The sequence below is a fragment of the Salvelinus fontinalis genome, chromosome 32, assembly GCF_029448725.1.
Source record: "Salvelinus fontinalis isolate EN_2023a chromosome 32, ASM2944872v1, whole genome shotgun sequence".
Lineage (NCBI taxonomy): Eukaryota > Metazoa > Chordata > Actinopteri > Salmoniformes > Salmonidae > Salvelinus > Salvelinus fontinalis.
This window is the reverse complement of record NC_074696.1, coordinates 1,248,084-1,263,976: the sequence shown is the minus strand read 5'-3', so window position 1 is coordinate 1,263,976 and position 15,893 is coordinate 1,248,084. Positions and strand designations below refer to the sequence as shown.

Here is a 15,893-nt window from a genome sequence, read left to right as displayed (position 1 = left end):
GATGCAGCCACCACCCGATGACACCCATAACATGATGCAGCCACCACCCGATGACACCCATAACATGATGCAGCCACCACCCGATGACACCCATAACATGATGCAGCCACCACCATGATGACACCCATAACATGATGCAGCCACCACCATGATGACACCCATAACATGATGCAGCCACCACCCGATGACACCCATAACATGATGCAGCCACCACCATGATGACACCCATAACATGATGCAGCCACCACCCGATGACACCCATAACATGATGCAGCCACCACCCGATGACACCCATAACATGATGCAGCCACCACCCGATGACACCCATAACATGATGCAGCCACCACCCGATGACACCCATAACATGATGCAGCCACCACCATGATGACACCCATAACATGATGCAGCCACCACCATGATGACACCCATAACATGATGCAGCCACCACCCGATGACACCCATAACATGATGCAGCCACCACCATGATGACACCCATAACATGATGCAGCCACCACCCGATGACACCCATAACATGATGCAGCCACCACCATGATGACACCCATAACATGATGCAGCCACCACCATGATGACACCCATAACATGATGCAGCCACCACCACGATGACACCCATAACATGATGCAGCCACCACCATGATGACACCCATAACATGATGCAGCCACCACCATGATGACACCCATAACATGATGCAGCCACCACCATGATGACACCCATAACATGATGCAGCCACCACCCGATGACACCCATAACATGATGCAGCCACCACCATGATGACACCCATAACATGATGCAGCCACCACCCGATGACACCCATAACATGATGCAGCCACCACCATGATGACACCCATAACATGATGCAGCCACCACCATGATGACACCCATAACATGATGCAGCCACCACCATGATGACACCCATAACATGATGCAGCCACCACCCGATGACACCCATAACATGATGCAGCCACCACCCGATGACACCCATAACATGATGCAGCCACCACCCGATGACACCCATAACATGATGCAGCCACCACCCGATGACACCCATAACATGATGCAGCCACCACCCGATGACACCCATAACATGATGCAGCCACCACCATGATGACACCCATAACATGATGCAGCCACCACCATGATGACACCCATAACATGATGCAGCCACCACCCGATGACACCCATAACATGATGCAGCCACCACCCGATGACACCCATAACATGATGCAGCCACCAACATGATGACACCCATAACATGATGCAGCCACCACCATGATGACACCCATAACATGATGCAGCCACCACCAGATGACACCCATAACATGATGCAGCCACCACCCGATGACACCCATAACATGATGCAGCCACCACCATGATGACACCCATAACATGATGCAGCCACCACCCGATGACACCCATAACATGATGCAGCCACCACCCGATGACACCCATAACATGATGCAGCCACCACCATGATGACACCCATAACATGATGCAGCCACCACCCGATGACACCCATAACATGATGCAGCCACCACCCGATGACACCCATAACATGATGCAGCCACCACCATGATGACACCCATAACATGATGCAGCCACCACCCGATGACACCCATAACATGATGCAGCCACCACCATGATGACACCCATAACATGATGCAGCCACCACCATGCTTGAAAATATGGAGAGTCGGTCTCCATGATGTGTTGAGTTGGATTTGCCCCAAACATAACGCTTTGTATTCAGGACAAGAAGTGAATTGCAAACCAGATGCTTTGTTTTGCTATGTTTTGTATTCTGTACAGTCTTCCTTCTTTTCACTCTGTCATTTAGGTTAGTATTGGGCTCCCGAGTGGCGCAGCGGTCTAAGGCACTGCATCTCAGTGCTAGAGTCGTCACTACAGACACCCTGGTTTGAATCCAGGCTGTATCACACCCGGCCGTGATTGGGAGTCCCATAGGGCGGATGTCACGGCTGTCGTCCTCTTCTTCCTCTGAAGAGGTGTAGCAAGGATCGGACCAATACGCAGCATGGTAGGTGTCCATGTTTTAATAGGGAAAACTGAACATGAACACAAATACAAAAACAATAAACGTGAACAAACAGAAACAGTCCCGTGTGGCACAAACACTGACACAGGAAACAATCACCCACAAAATACCCAAAGAACATGGCTGCCTAAATATGGTTCCCAATCAGAGACAACGATAAACACCTGCCTCTAATTGAGAACCAATCTAGGCAACCATAGACTTACATAAACACCTATAATGAACACAACCCCATAACTCTACAAAAAAAACCTAGACAGTACAAACACCCTAGACGAGACAAGAACACACAAACCACCCTCGCCACACCCCGACCTAACCAAAATAATAAAGAGAACAAAGAGAACTAAGGACAGCGGAGCACAATTGGCCCAGCGTCGTCCAGGTTTGGCCGGTTTAGGCCGTCATTGTAAATAAGAATTTGTTCTTAAATGACTTGCCTACTTAAATAAAGGTTAAATAAAAAATTTAAAATTGTGGAGTAACTATAATTTTGTTGATCTATCCTCAGTTCTCTCCACAGCCATTAATCTCTGTAAGTGTCCCTAAGGGATTTCACCATCAACAGAGTCAGAAAGGACGCCAGAAAGGTATCTTTGTAGTGACTGACCCTAATTAATAACTTCACCATGCTCAAAGGGATATTTATTGTCTGCTTTTTTTTTACCCATCTACCAATGAGTGCTCTTCTTTGCGAGGCATTGGAAAACCTCCCTGGTCTTTGTGGTTCAATCTGTGTTTGAAATTCACTGCTCAACTGAGGGACTTTACAGATCATTTTATGTGTGCGGTACAAAGATGAGCCAGTCATTCAAAAATCATATTAAAAAAACATTAATACACAAAGAGTGAGTCCATGCAACTTATTTAGTCTTGCCATAACAAAGGGGTCGAATAATTATTGACCCAAGACATTTCAGCTTTACATTTTTTATTAATTTGATATTTCAAAAAATATGATTCCACTTTGACATGATTGGATATTGTTTGTAGGCAAAGTGACACAAAATCTCAATGTAATCCATTTTAAACTCAGGCTGTAACACAACAACATGTGGGAAAAGTCAAGTGGTGTGAATACTTCCTGAAGTCAATGTAGCTAATTAGCACAGGTGGTCCCTCTTGTCTTCCATCTGTTTTCCATCAACAAGCGCTGTAACATGGCTGTAACATGGCGATATGGCTGTAACATGGCTGTAACATGGCTGTAACATGGCTGTAACACGGCTGTAACATGGCTGTAACATGGCGATATGGCTGTAACATGGCTGTAACATGGCTGTAACACGGCTGTAACACGGCTGTAACACGGCTGTAACACAGCTGTAACATGGCTGTAACACGGCTGTAACATGGCTGTAACATGGCTGTAACATGGCGATATGGCTGTAACATGGCGATATGGCTGTAACATGGCTGTAACATGGCTGTAACATGGCTGTAACACGGCTGTAACATGGCTGTAACACGGCTGTAACATGGCTGTAACACGGCTGTAACATGGCTGTAACACGGCTGTAACACGGCTGTAACATGGCTGTAACATGGCTGTAACACGGCTGTAACACGGCTGTAACACGGCTGTAACACGGCTGTAACATGGCTGTAACACGGCTGTAACACGGCTGTAACACGGCTGTAACACGGCTGTAACATGGCTGTAACATGGCTGTAACACGGCTGTAACACGGCTGTAACATGGCTGTAACACGGCTGTAACATGGCTGTAACACGGCCGTAACACGGCTGTAACATGGCTGTAACACGGCTGTAACACGGCTGTAACACGGCTGTAACACGGCTGTAACACGGCTGTAACACGGCTGTAACACGGCTGTAACACGGCTGTAACACGGCTGTAACACGGCTGTAACACGGCTGTAACACAACACTAACCCTATCAAGGTGTGTATCAATTTAGTTTTTTATTGTTAGTATTTTTTGCTGATATGAAAGATAAGGTCCTTAAGTTTCCCACACCGTAGAGCGATGGGTGTTAATGTTCAGACTGAGCGTCGGGGATCTTAACAAACCTCCCTACAGAAGACGCCTTCGTCCAATGACTCTTATGTGTAATGTAATGAACTGAGAGTCATAATGTAATGAACTGAGAGTCATAATGTAATGAACTGAGAGTCATAATGTAATGAACTGAGAGTCATAATGTAATGAACTGAGAGTCATGATGTAATGAATTGACAGTCATAATGTAATGAACTGAGAGTCATAATGTAATGAACTGAGAGTCATAATGTAATGAACTGAGAGTCATGATGTAATGAACTGAGAGTCATAATGTAATGAACTGAGAGTCATAATGTAATGAACTGAGAGTCATAATGTAATGAATTGAGAGCCATAATGTAATGAACTGAGAGTCATGATGTAATGAATTGACAGTCATAATGTAATGAACTGAGAGTCATGATGTAATGAATTGACAGTCATAATGTAATGAACTGAGAGTCATAATGTAATGAATTGAGAGTCATAATGTAATGAATTGAGAGTCATAATGTAATGAACTGAGAGTCATAATGTAATGAACTGAGAGTCATGATGTAATGAATTGAGAGTCATAATGTAATGAACTGAGAGTCATAATGTAATGAACTGAGAGTCATGATCAAAGGGTATGCTGCAACTGTAACCCAGTAGAAAAGCTCAGCTGCAACTGTAACCCAGTGGGAAAGCACCTGGCTGTAACTCAGACAGCCAACACAGACAGACTCCCAACTCAGACAGACAGACAGACAACCCACACAGACAGACAGACTCCCAACTCAGACAGACAGACTCCCAACTCAGACAGACAGACAGACAACTCAGACAGACAGACTCCCAACTCAGACAGACAGACAGACAACCCACACAGACAGAGACATGGACACAGGAAACAGCAGATAAAGGAGACATAGACACAGGAAACAGCAGATAACAAATCAGCCCTTTACTTACGTTACTTGCTGTCCTGTTGAAGTGCTTTGACTCTCTAATAGTCCATGTATGGTATGCCCCAAATTGAGAGTTGCTGCAGCTTCAGGAACTTTGGTGGAGGACGGTTTGGGGTTAAAAGTTGAAGCAGCAACAGGTAGCAGGGAAAAGAGAGAAGGAGTGGCTCAGTCAGGCAGCTTCAACTCACTGTCCAATAGATTCCTCATAGCCCTGAACATTCTGCTAAGCCCGGGGGCTGAACATTAGCCCCTCCCACTAGGATGTCAAAGCCCCGGGTCACATGATACACTACAGGCCAATGGAAACCTGCGTTTCCTTGGCAACTAGCACCCAGCACTTCTGTCTGTCACTGGTGGTCAGGAATAAAACAACAAGAAAATCAAACTTCACACAAGACTCAGTGAACAAATTATAAACATAACAATTACCCATTTTCTGTTCGATATGCTCCAATTTAACTAATGTACACGCTATCTTACCTTGAAAACTATACTACTAATTCTATTTTAGTAAAAAATATAGCCTACAGATCATTTTGCAAAATCAACTAATCAGGGAACAATTTTTTTTTTTTAAGTGTCCCGCTACAAAGTATCTTCAATGCATCGAGACGTTTTATTGAAATAGTTCCAACGTGCAACAATCAGGCTACTGAGTCGTCAAGGCAGATCGGCTGTCCTACAGCTGAGAGCAGATGTCTGTTCACATTAGAGGACACGCTTTAGTTAAACAGATCAGTCAAAGCCACAGGCTGATTAGCTGGGAGTCAGGTTGGATGGAGGGACTGTTTCTTAATGGACAGCTTTTAGAAACCAGGCCATTGTGCCCTGCTGAGTCATGTAAAGGCAGGCCATTGTGCCCTGCTGAGTCATGTAAAGGCAGGCCATTGCGCCCTGCTGAGTCCTGTAAAGGCAGGCCATTGTGCCCTGCTGAGTCATGTAAAGGCAGGCCATTGCGCCCTGCTGAGTCATGTAAAGGCAGGCCATTGTGCCCTGCTGAGTCATGTAAAGGCAGGCCATTGTGCCCTGCTGAGTCATGTAAAGGCAGGCCATTGTGCCCTGCTGAGTCCTGTAAAGGCAGGCCATTGTGCCCTGCTGAGTCATGTAAAGGCAGGCCATTGTGCCCTGCTGAGTCATGTAAAGGCAGGCCATTGTGCCCTGCTGAGTCATGTAAAGGCAGGCCATTGTGCCCTGCTGAGTCATGTAAAGGCAGGCCATTGTGCCCTGCTGAGTCATGTAAAGGCAGGCCATTGTGCCCTGCTGAGTCATGTAAAGGCAGGCCATTGTGCCCTGCTGAGTCATGTAAAGGCAGGCCATTGTGCCCTGCTGAGTCATGTAAAGGCAGGCCATTGTGCCCTGCTGAGTCATGTTACGTTCCCCAGTTTCTGTGTTCTGTTTTGTATTTTAGTGTGTGTGTTTCAGGAGATGGCTTCCTGAAATACTCCCCAACCAGCTGATTGGTCAACCCCAGGCTAATTGGTGATTGGAGCTGACCCCGCCCCCTCGTCAAGAAGCAGCTGACTCTAATCACCATTGCCACCTGAAGATAAAAGCCAGTGTTCGGCCCAGGAGAAAAGGAGGGGAGTAAAAAGATTGAGATAGAGGAGAGAGATTTGGAGATTGAGAGAGGAGAGAATTGGAGATTGAGAGAGAGAAAAATTAGATTGTGATATAGTGTGGGTTGTGTATCAGAAAGTGTGGTATGTACTGTTGTTGTGAGTGTTTGTGAAATCATTAATAATTACTCTGTTTCATTTGTTCCCAGGGGGGAAGGAGAAGGCACTTTGGGAGTGCTTAGGCAAGAGGCCCGCGGGCATACATATACCCGTAGTATATTTACTGTCTAGGCACACTAGGTAAGACCTGGGCGGACCACCCCCTGTATTTTGGTTAGGGCACCAGACGGTGCTAAGTTAGGTAAGTTAAGTGGGTAGGCAGGTTAGATAGGAGAGGGGGAACTTTGATATTTACTTTCTTTGCTTTGGTTCCGTCCAGCCCCTTTTCCCCATATTACCGTGTAAGAAAATAAATCCAAGTAAACGGTAAAATCTGCTGTTGTGTCATCCTTACTCGCACCTACAGTCCATACCTCTTGCACTTCAGAGAGTTGAGTTGTAGCAGGGAGTTGCGTTCCCTCTTCTCAGAGGCGTGCGTAACAGCAGGCCATTGTGCCCTGCTGAGTCATGTAAAGGCAGGCCATTGTGCCCTGCTGAGTCATGTAAAGGCAGGCCATTGTGCCCTGCTGAGTCATGTAAAGGCAGGCCATTGTGCCCTGCTGAGTCATGTAAAAGCAGGCCATTGTGCCCTGCTGAGTCATGTAAAGGCAGGCCATTGTGCCCTGCTGAGTCATGTAAAGGCAGGCCATTGTGCCCTGCTGAGTCATGTAAAGGCAGGCCATTGTGCCCTGCTGAGTCATGTAAAGCCCGGCAGACAGTGTGGTAATGGTGTGTTTCATTCATGTGTGATGAGTCATAATGTGACATGTACAGCAGTGGTCTACACATTTATATTTGACATGTTAGTCATTTTGCCAACATTCGTATCAGTGTACTCAACTGAAGTAAGTGAAACAACCACATATCAGGATCATTGCAAATAAAAACGTATTAAAAATAGCAATTATCTGCAAACCTAGTGAGAGTAAAACAAGCACAACAGTTGAGTGTTATGGTTAGGGGTTAGGGATAGGGGTTAGGGGTTAGGGGATAGGGGTTAGGGGATAGGGTTTAGGGGATAGGGGTTAGGGTTAGGGGTTAGGGGTTAGGGATAGGGATAGGGGTTAGGGGATAGGGGATAGGGTTTAGGGTTTAGGGGTTAGGGGATAGGGGTTAGGGGTTAGGGGATAGGGGTTAGGGGTTAGGGTTAGGGGTTAGGGGTTAGGGGTTAGGGTTAGTTAGTTAGGGGTTAGGGGTAGGGGTTAGGGTTAGGGGTTAGGGATTAGGGTTAGTTAGTTAGGGGTTAGGGTTAGTTAGTTAGGGGTTAGGGGTTAGGGTTAGGGTTAGCGGTTATGGGTTAGGGGTTAGGGGTTAGGGACAGGGTTAAGGTTAGGGGTTAGGGTTAGGGGTTAGGGGTTAGGGTTAGGGGTTAGGGGTTATGGGTTAGGGTTAGGGGTTAAGGGTTAGGGGTTAGGGTTAGGGGTTAAGGGTTAAGAGTTAAGGGTTAGGGTTAGGGATTATGGGTTAGGGTTAGGGGTTAGGGTTAGCGGTTATGGGTTAGGGGTTAGGGGTTAGGGTTAGGGGTTAGGGGTTAGTGTTAGGGGTTAGGGGTTAGGGGTTAGGGTTAGGGGTTAGGGGTTAGGGTTAGGGGTTAGGGTTAGGGGTTAGGGTTATGGGTTAGGGGTTAGGGGTTAGGGTTAGGGGTTAGGGTTAGGGGTTAGGGGTTAGGGGTTAGAGGTTAGGAGTTAGGGGTTAGGGTTAGGGGTTAGGGTTAGGGTTAGAGGTTAGGGGTTAGGGGTTAGGTTTAGGGGTTACGGGTTAGGGGTTAGGGTTAGGGGTTAGGGGTTACCTATAATACACCCTAGGTCAGAGAGGGAGATTCAGGTCTGGAACCTATAATACACCCTAGGTCAGAGAGGGAGATTCAGGTCTGGAACCTATTAGACACCCTAGGTCAGAGAGGAAGATTCAGGTCTGGAACCTATAAGACACCCTAGGTCAGAGAGGGTGATTCAGGTCTGGAACCTATAAGACACCCTAGGTCAGAGAGGGAGATTCAGGAGTGGGAAATACAGATAGTTAAACCAACAGTCAATGTTGGGGTTTCTAATCTAGCACGCATTCCACATTCTTTGTATTGTCATGTACTCATGCTTCCCTGGGGCCACCTTTTATCATAGTAATGGTGTTTTCAAGAAGCTCCAACCAAACCCAATGACAGAGGAGATAGTGTTGTCTGTTGTCCTCAACAATTGTTTGAGTTAGGCGAGCGCCGACTACATCTTGGAAGCAGTTACAGCAACTGTTGAGGATTAGTAAAGAGGCCTTCCCCAATGCAATAGTCCATGTACCATTCATACATTACTCAGAAAGACTAGCTATCGATCAGCAGCGTCTGGTACAGAAGCTGAATAAGACCATAGGGGAGAGATGAGATGTTTTAAATGACCTTAACAAATTCAGGTTTCGCACAGACCCCTGGGATCCGGTTCACTGGAGTAGGGATACTGCCTCTATCCGGGTTAGGGTTTTACCGGGGTAGACCGTCATTGTAAATAATAATTTGTTCTTAACTGACTTGCCTAGTTTTAATAAAGGTAAAAATGAATGCGGGAGGAGTGTCCCCAACATTCTAACATGAAAACCTCTCGTCCTCCTTCAGGCTTAACCAAGCTGAGAGGTTCTAGAAAGAGGACTGACTTGTATGCCAACTCCTAAACTGGTGGATCGCGGGGCGCTCTGGAGGGATCTACACGTTTATCATAGAAGATTGTTATGATTAGACCATTTTGATTCTAAACTAGATTTTTCCCAATACACCATTTCCAAACCCCTCACATTGGGAACCTCAGTTGGAGTCCGTGTCAGAACCTATACAGACCTTTTCACAACTCAAACCCAGACCTGTAAATAAATGTAACCTTGCAAAGCAACAGAATCATGATCTAAAAATATTGAGCAGCAATCAGAATATTGGGATTAAACCAGCAGATATGTGGGCACAGATTGTTATAATGGATAATAGATCAGAATATTGTGATTAAACCAGCAGATATGTGGGCACAGATTGTTATAATGGATAATAGATCAGAATATTGTGATTAAACCAGCAGATATGTGGGCACAGATTGTTATAATGGATAATAGATCAGAATATTGTGATTAAACCAGCAGATATGTGGGCACAGATTGTTATAATGGATAATAGATCAGAATATTGTGATTAAACCAGCAGATATATGGGCACAGATTATTATAATGGATAATAGACAATTAGATCATGTCAAACACTATGTCCCATTGCTCCACTCAACACAACTGGAAAACACAAAGATTAATCCAGGAGATTGTGAATAAACTGTATGAGGATATTACGGATAAACCGATGGTCTACCTTTTTGGGACAGATTCTCCAAGACCTAGGCAGTTTGACTTACTTCCTAAAAATCCAGAAATCTCCTGAGACGCGGACGCTCCCTCCCGAGGTCCCTGTGGGAGACCCATAGTAAGCGATTGTGACTCAGAATCTTATTGTATTGCTGAATATATAGATTTATACCAATCCTCTATTTCAGAAACACCCCAGCTATGTTAATGATACTTAGAAATTTGTTAACAGGCTGAAGGGTTTCAAGATGCCAGGAAATGCTTTTTTTTATTCTCCATTGATATTAATTCTCTGTACGTAAACATTGATAACAAATTAGGTCTACAGGAAGTTGCAAATGCTTTTCAGAGGCATCCTGACCCCAGTCGACCGGAGAGAGTTATCCTGGACTTGTTGGAGTTGAGCCTCACCAGAAACGACTTTGAGTTCAATGGGAAGTACTATCTCCAGATACATGGTACAGCCATGGGAAAAAATGTTTTGCAAATGTGTATACACGTTTTTGAGAAGAAACTGCTTTCATCAAACGTAAGGCCTTACCATTGCTGTACCTTGGGTATCTTGATGATATTTTTGGACTGTGGGGAAGTTCCACCTCTGAATTCAGGGAATTCTTAAAATTTTTAAACTCACATCACTTATCAATATACATTACACATAATTTTCACAAAAAAATGAATTTCTAGGTACAGAGGTCTTTTTCGTTCCCAAGGAGGGAGAAACCAAAAAGTGTGCAACTAAAGTTTTCTTTAAGTAAACAGAAACCTCCTTCACAAATGTAGTTTCCATCCAAAACACACATATAGTGTCCTGATCAAATCACAACTTCTACGTTTCCACAGAATCTGTAGTTATAGAGGAGGCCACAAGAACACTCTTCTCAGCCTTAAGGCCCAGGGGCTAGTCCAAGCGGTTCCCGAGAGAGCTTAGGGCTGAGGTCAATCAGACCTTCCAGGCCCATGGAACATACTGTATCAGGTAGAGCGGGAGAACCCTGTGGTTCCATTTGTGGGGACTTAATTCTCAGGCTCTGGTGCCGTTCAACTCTGAACTAAAATCTCCTTTTCAACAGGCTCAGAATGATTGTGAGGCCTTGCAAAACGCCAGAGTAATCTCAGCCTTCAGGAGAAATAAGAACCTTAAGAACATTCTAGTCCATTCAAGCCTGAAAAAGAAGAAACTGATACAGAATAAATATTTTACTCAAACAAAGTTTCTGTCCAATATATATTTGGGCTTGGGGGCTTCAATCAGGCATACAATCCAAATGGATACTGGAAATGTGTTTTTTTGTGATTGAGTGCCTTGTTGATCATGAACTCAATATTGAAGAGACACTAAACACACTAGAATGCAGACTTTAACAACATGTATACCACCAAAAAGGAGGACCAAGGCACTCTTCATATAATTAATTAAAATGCCTTTATTAGTATGGCGTTAACATTTATACCACATTCAGAAGGGTGAAAGATCCACTATGTTGTATGTCCACCTTTGACCTCATACAGAGAAGAACCTTATGGCCTGGAGACCAATATGGGGTGGTGGAAAACTCAAAGACAGATGCCTGAGAGACAAAGGATTAGAACAGTAGGAACCATTAATCCTCTCTAGGCCTTCATGGGAAATAATAAGCCATCCAGTAATTTGTCTCCATCTTGTGGTTGTTTTAGACACGTGGAGTCTGGGATTTCTGAATTGGTTCCGGATAAAGCTGCAGATCTGGTGTAGAGGATTATTATCATCATTATTAATGAGCTGGATCCTTGTATAATTATGTGTTATAAATGGTGTGATGGAAACCATTCTTTATATAACTTTTTTTAGTTTAAATGTGAATATTTATAGGAATTGAAATGTTCCTCCCACTTTTAGGGATTGAAAGCACTTCTGATTCTTCATTCTTATTTAATATATGCTGGTGTGTTTCTAAATATATATAGGTCTGTAGCTATCACCTGCCTAGTAGATAGAACTCTCCTTTTGATGGACTGTTGTCTGATACTATTCTAACCCTAACCACTCCTGAGGCCTGAGTCCTAACCTTAACCTTCCTGGCAACTATACCGAACCCTAACCACTCCTGAGGCCTAAGTCCTAACCTTAACCTTCCTGGCAGCTATACCGAACCCTACTCATTCCTGAGGCCTGAGTCCTAACCTTAACCTTCCTGGCAACTATACCGAACCCTACTCATTCCTGAGGCCTGAGTCATGACCTCCTTGGTTCTCATGCCTCACCCTTACCTCCTTGGTTCTCATGCCTAACCCTTACCTCATTGGTTCTCATGCCTCACCCTAACCTCATTGGTTCTCATGCTTAACCCTTACCTCATTGGTTCTCATGCCTAACCCTTACCTCATTAGTTCTCATGTCTAACCCTTACCTCATTGGTTCTCATGCCTAACCCTTACCTCATTGGTTCTCATGCCTAACCCTAACCCCTAGGGAGATCCAGTCCCCTTTCCCACATGATAAGTTTAATTGGAGCTTTTATTTTATATATTTTTTGAATAAACATTTTTAATATATGGCTGTTTTGTTACAGTAACCCCCCCCCTCCCCTCCCACTTTTATTTTTCTTGTCTTTATTTATTTTTAAATCATTTTGAAGGGATGGTCATGATATCAAATCAAATCAAACTTTATTTGTGTGAAATGCTTTGTGTGAAATGCTTTGTGTGAAATGCTTTGTGTGAAATGCTTTGTGTGAAATGCTTTGTGTGAAATGCTTTGTGTGAAATGCTTTGTGTGAAATGTTTTGTGTGAAATGCTTTGTGTGAAATGCTTTGTGTGAAATGCTTTGTGTGAAATGCTTACTTACAAGCCCTTAACCAACAGTGCAGTTCAAGAAGAGTTAAGAAAATATTGACCAAGTAGACTAAAGTAAAAAGTAATAATAAAAAGTAACACAATAAGAATAACGAGGCTATATACAGGGAGTACCGAGTCAGTGTGGAGGGATACAGGTTAGTTGAGGTAATATGTACATGTAGGTGGGGGTGAAGTGACTATGCATAGATAATAAACAGCGAGTAGCAGCAGTGTACAAAAGGAAGGGGAGGAGGGGGTCAATGTAAATTGTGATTTTATTAATTGTTCAGCAGTCTAATGGCTTGGGGGTAGAAGCTATTGAGGAGCCTTTTGGTCCTAGACTTGGCGCTCCGGTACCACTTACCCTGCGGTAGCAGAGAAAACAGTATTTAACTTGGGTGACTGGAGCCTTTGACAATTTTATGGGCCTTCCTCTGACACCGCCTATTATATAGGTCCTGGATGGCAGGAAGCTTGGCCCCAGTGATGTACTGGGCCGTTCGCACTACCCTCTGTAGCGCCTTACGGTGAAATTGCCGAGCAGTTGCCATACCAGGTGGTGATGCAGCCTGTCAGGATGCTCTCGATGGTGCAGCTGTAGAACCTTTTGAGGATCTGGGGACGCATGACAAATCTTTTCATTCTCCTGAGGGGGAATAGTTCTTTTTTGTGCCCTCTTCACGACTGTCTTGGTATGTTTGGACCATGATAGTTCGTTGGTGATGTGGACACCAATGGAACTTTAAACTCTCGACTCGCTCCACTACAGCCCCGTCAATGTTAATGGGGGCCTGTTCAGACTGCCTTTCCTGTAGTCCACGACCAGCTCCTTTGCTGTGTGTGTGTGTGTGTGTGTGTGTGTGTGTGTGTGTGTGTGTGTGTGTGTGTGTGTGTGTGTGTGTGTGTGTGTTCAATGCACCAATGAAACCCAACTGAAGATTACCTCTCACTTAAACCCTCTACTTTAGAGAGACCCTCTACTCATCAGCCTTTAACCTAACCCTCCACTCATCAGCCTTAAACCTAATGCTCTACTCATCAGCCTTAAACCTAACCCTCTACTCAAATTTTTAAAACAAGAAAATGGTGCCATCTACTTTGCTTAATATAAGATATTTTAAATTATTTATTCTTTTACTTTTGATACTTAAAAGTATCTTTTAGCAATTACATTTACTTTTGATACTTAAGTATATTTAAAACCAAATACTTTCAGACTTTTACTCAAGTAGTATTTTACTGACTGACTTTCACTTTTATTTGAGTAACTTTCTATTAATTAAGGTATCTATACTTTTACTCAAGTACGACAATTGCGTACTTTTCTCACGACTGTCTGATGGTATAGCATAGGCCATATACACGTTTATCAAATAAAATACACATTATTCAAGTACATATTACTGTACCCGTGCAGTGTAACGCCTGAAAGCTAAAGACATGTTGTGTGTTGATGGACAACATTTTAAAACATTACAAAACTTTCTTCCGAGCATAATGGCAAACTACAAAGAGAGGAGGATACTGATAACACTTTAAAGACGGTACTTGGCGGGAGTTGTGTATCTATTTTGGCAAAAAGGTTCATCTTAGCGTTGCGGCTAAAAATAGGCGACCGCTAGAGTCCCCTTTCAGACACAAAAATATCTCCCTCATTCTTTTATTTTAAGACGTCTATTGGATCTTTTAATTAAGGTACATTTAAATATGGAAGTTTATTTTTGTCAAATCGTATAAATATATTTAAAATGTTGACTTCTATTGCAGTACAACAATATTTTTATTCAGGCATCTGATAACGCATCAACATCGACGCCATCTTTGTTCTTAAAGGTCCATTTCCAGCTTGCAAGAAGCGAAAGTAAATGGGAAATTATTACAACCAAAATACTCTGAAAGTGGAACAGTAATTAAGTTGTTTAATTCTCAACATACATGATGTTTGTCGCGGCAGAATGCACCCCAACGTCTTTTAAAGACTTTACCCTGATTATGGTGAGTTAACTATTTATGCTCTATCATTGTGTCTAATTGGTTTCAACGTGTGCTACACGCTTCTACTACAGTGTCTATTCTACTGTATTGGATCTAACCAGATGTCAAATTGTCTGTCTACAGCCAGCAATATCTGTTGGAAATGTGGGGCAGCTGGCAGTGGATCTGATTGTTTCTACGCTCAACATGTGTCGAGTCGGATACATCCACACTGACTGTCTCATCCCTATGGCAGGGAACAACCCTTATGCTACATTAGCTGAGAACGCCAACGACCTCAGTACCAATGCAGAAGGTACACTACATATACAAAACAGTGGAGGCTGGTGGGAGGAGATATAGGAGGACAGGCTCCTTGTTATGGCTGGAATGGAATACATGGAAAGATATCAAACATGGAAGCCACATGTTTGACTCTGTTCCATTGATTCCATTCCAGCCATAACAAGGAGCTTTGCCTCCTATATCTCCTCCCACCAGCCTCCGCTGATACAAAAATATGTGGATACCCCTTCAAATTGTAGATTTGGCTATTTCAGGCACTATAAAATTGGGCACAGAGCCATGCAATCTCCATAGACAAACATTGGCAGTAAACTGGCCTCACTGAAGAGCTCAGTGACTTTCAATGTGGCACCATCATAGGATGCCACCTTTCCAACAAGTCAGTTCATCACATTTCTGCCCTGGTCAACTGCATCCCACTGCTGGCTTGCTTCTGAAGCTAAGCAGGGTTGGTCCTGGTCAGTCCCTGGATGGGAGACCAGATGCTGCTGGAAGTGGTGTTGGAGGGCCAGTAGGAGGCACTCTTTCCTCTGGTCTAAAAATATCCCAATGCCCCAGGGCAGTGATTGGGGACATTGCCCTGTGTAGGGTGCTGTCTTTCGGATGGTATGTTAAACGGCTATCCTGACTCTCTGTGGTCACTAAAGATCCCTTAGCACTTATCGTAAGAGCCCGGTGTCCTGGGTAAATTCCCAATCTGGCCTTCATGCCATCATGACCACCTAAT

The 15,893-nt window shown here is 44.0% G+C and overlaps 2 protein-coding genes across 3 annotated transcripts in view; one reads left to right on the top strand and one right to left on the bottom strand.

The window, feature by feature from the left end:
• Positions 1–5,210, bottom strand: part of LOC129830618 (neurocalcin-delta A-like) — a 115,569-nt gene extending 110,359 nt beyond the window's left edge. Inside the window, exon 1 of the mRNA XM_055893181.1 lies at positions 5,031–5,210. The gene's annotated coding sequence lies outside the window, so the exon portion shown is untranslated. The remainder of the gene's footprint in view (positions 1–5,030) is intronic.
• Positions 5,211–14,697: 9,487 nt separating this feature from the next.
• The window catches only part of psmg2 (proteasome (prosome, macropain) assembly chaperone 2), a 40,694-nt gene continuing 39,498 nt past the window's right edge, over positions 14,698–15,893 (top strand). Inside the window, exons 1-2 of one of the 2 annotated variants that reach the window (XM_055893179.1) lie at positions 14,698–14,881; positions 15,005–15,176. In XM_055893179.1, the coding sequence (XP_055749154.1) occupies positions 14,822–14,881; positions 15,005–15,176 (232 nt within the window). In that variant the 5' untranslated portion in view covers positions 14,698–14,821. The remainder of the gene's footprint in view (positions 14,882–15,004; positions 15,177–15,893) is intronic. The other variant, XM_055893180.1, reaches the window with a different exon arrangement.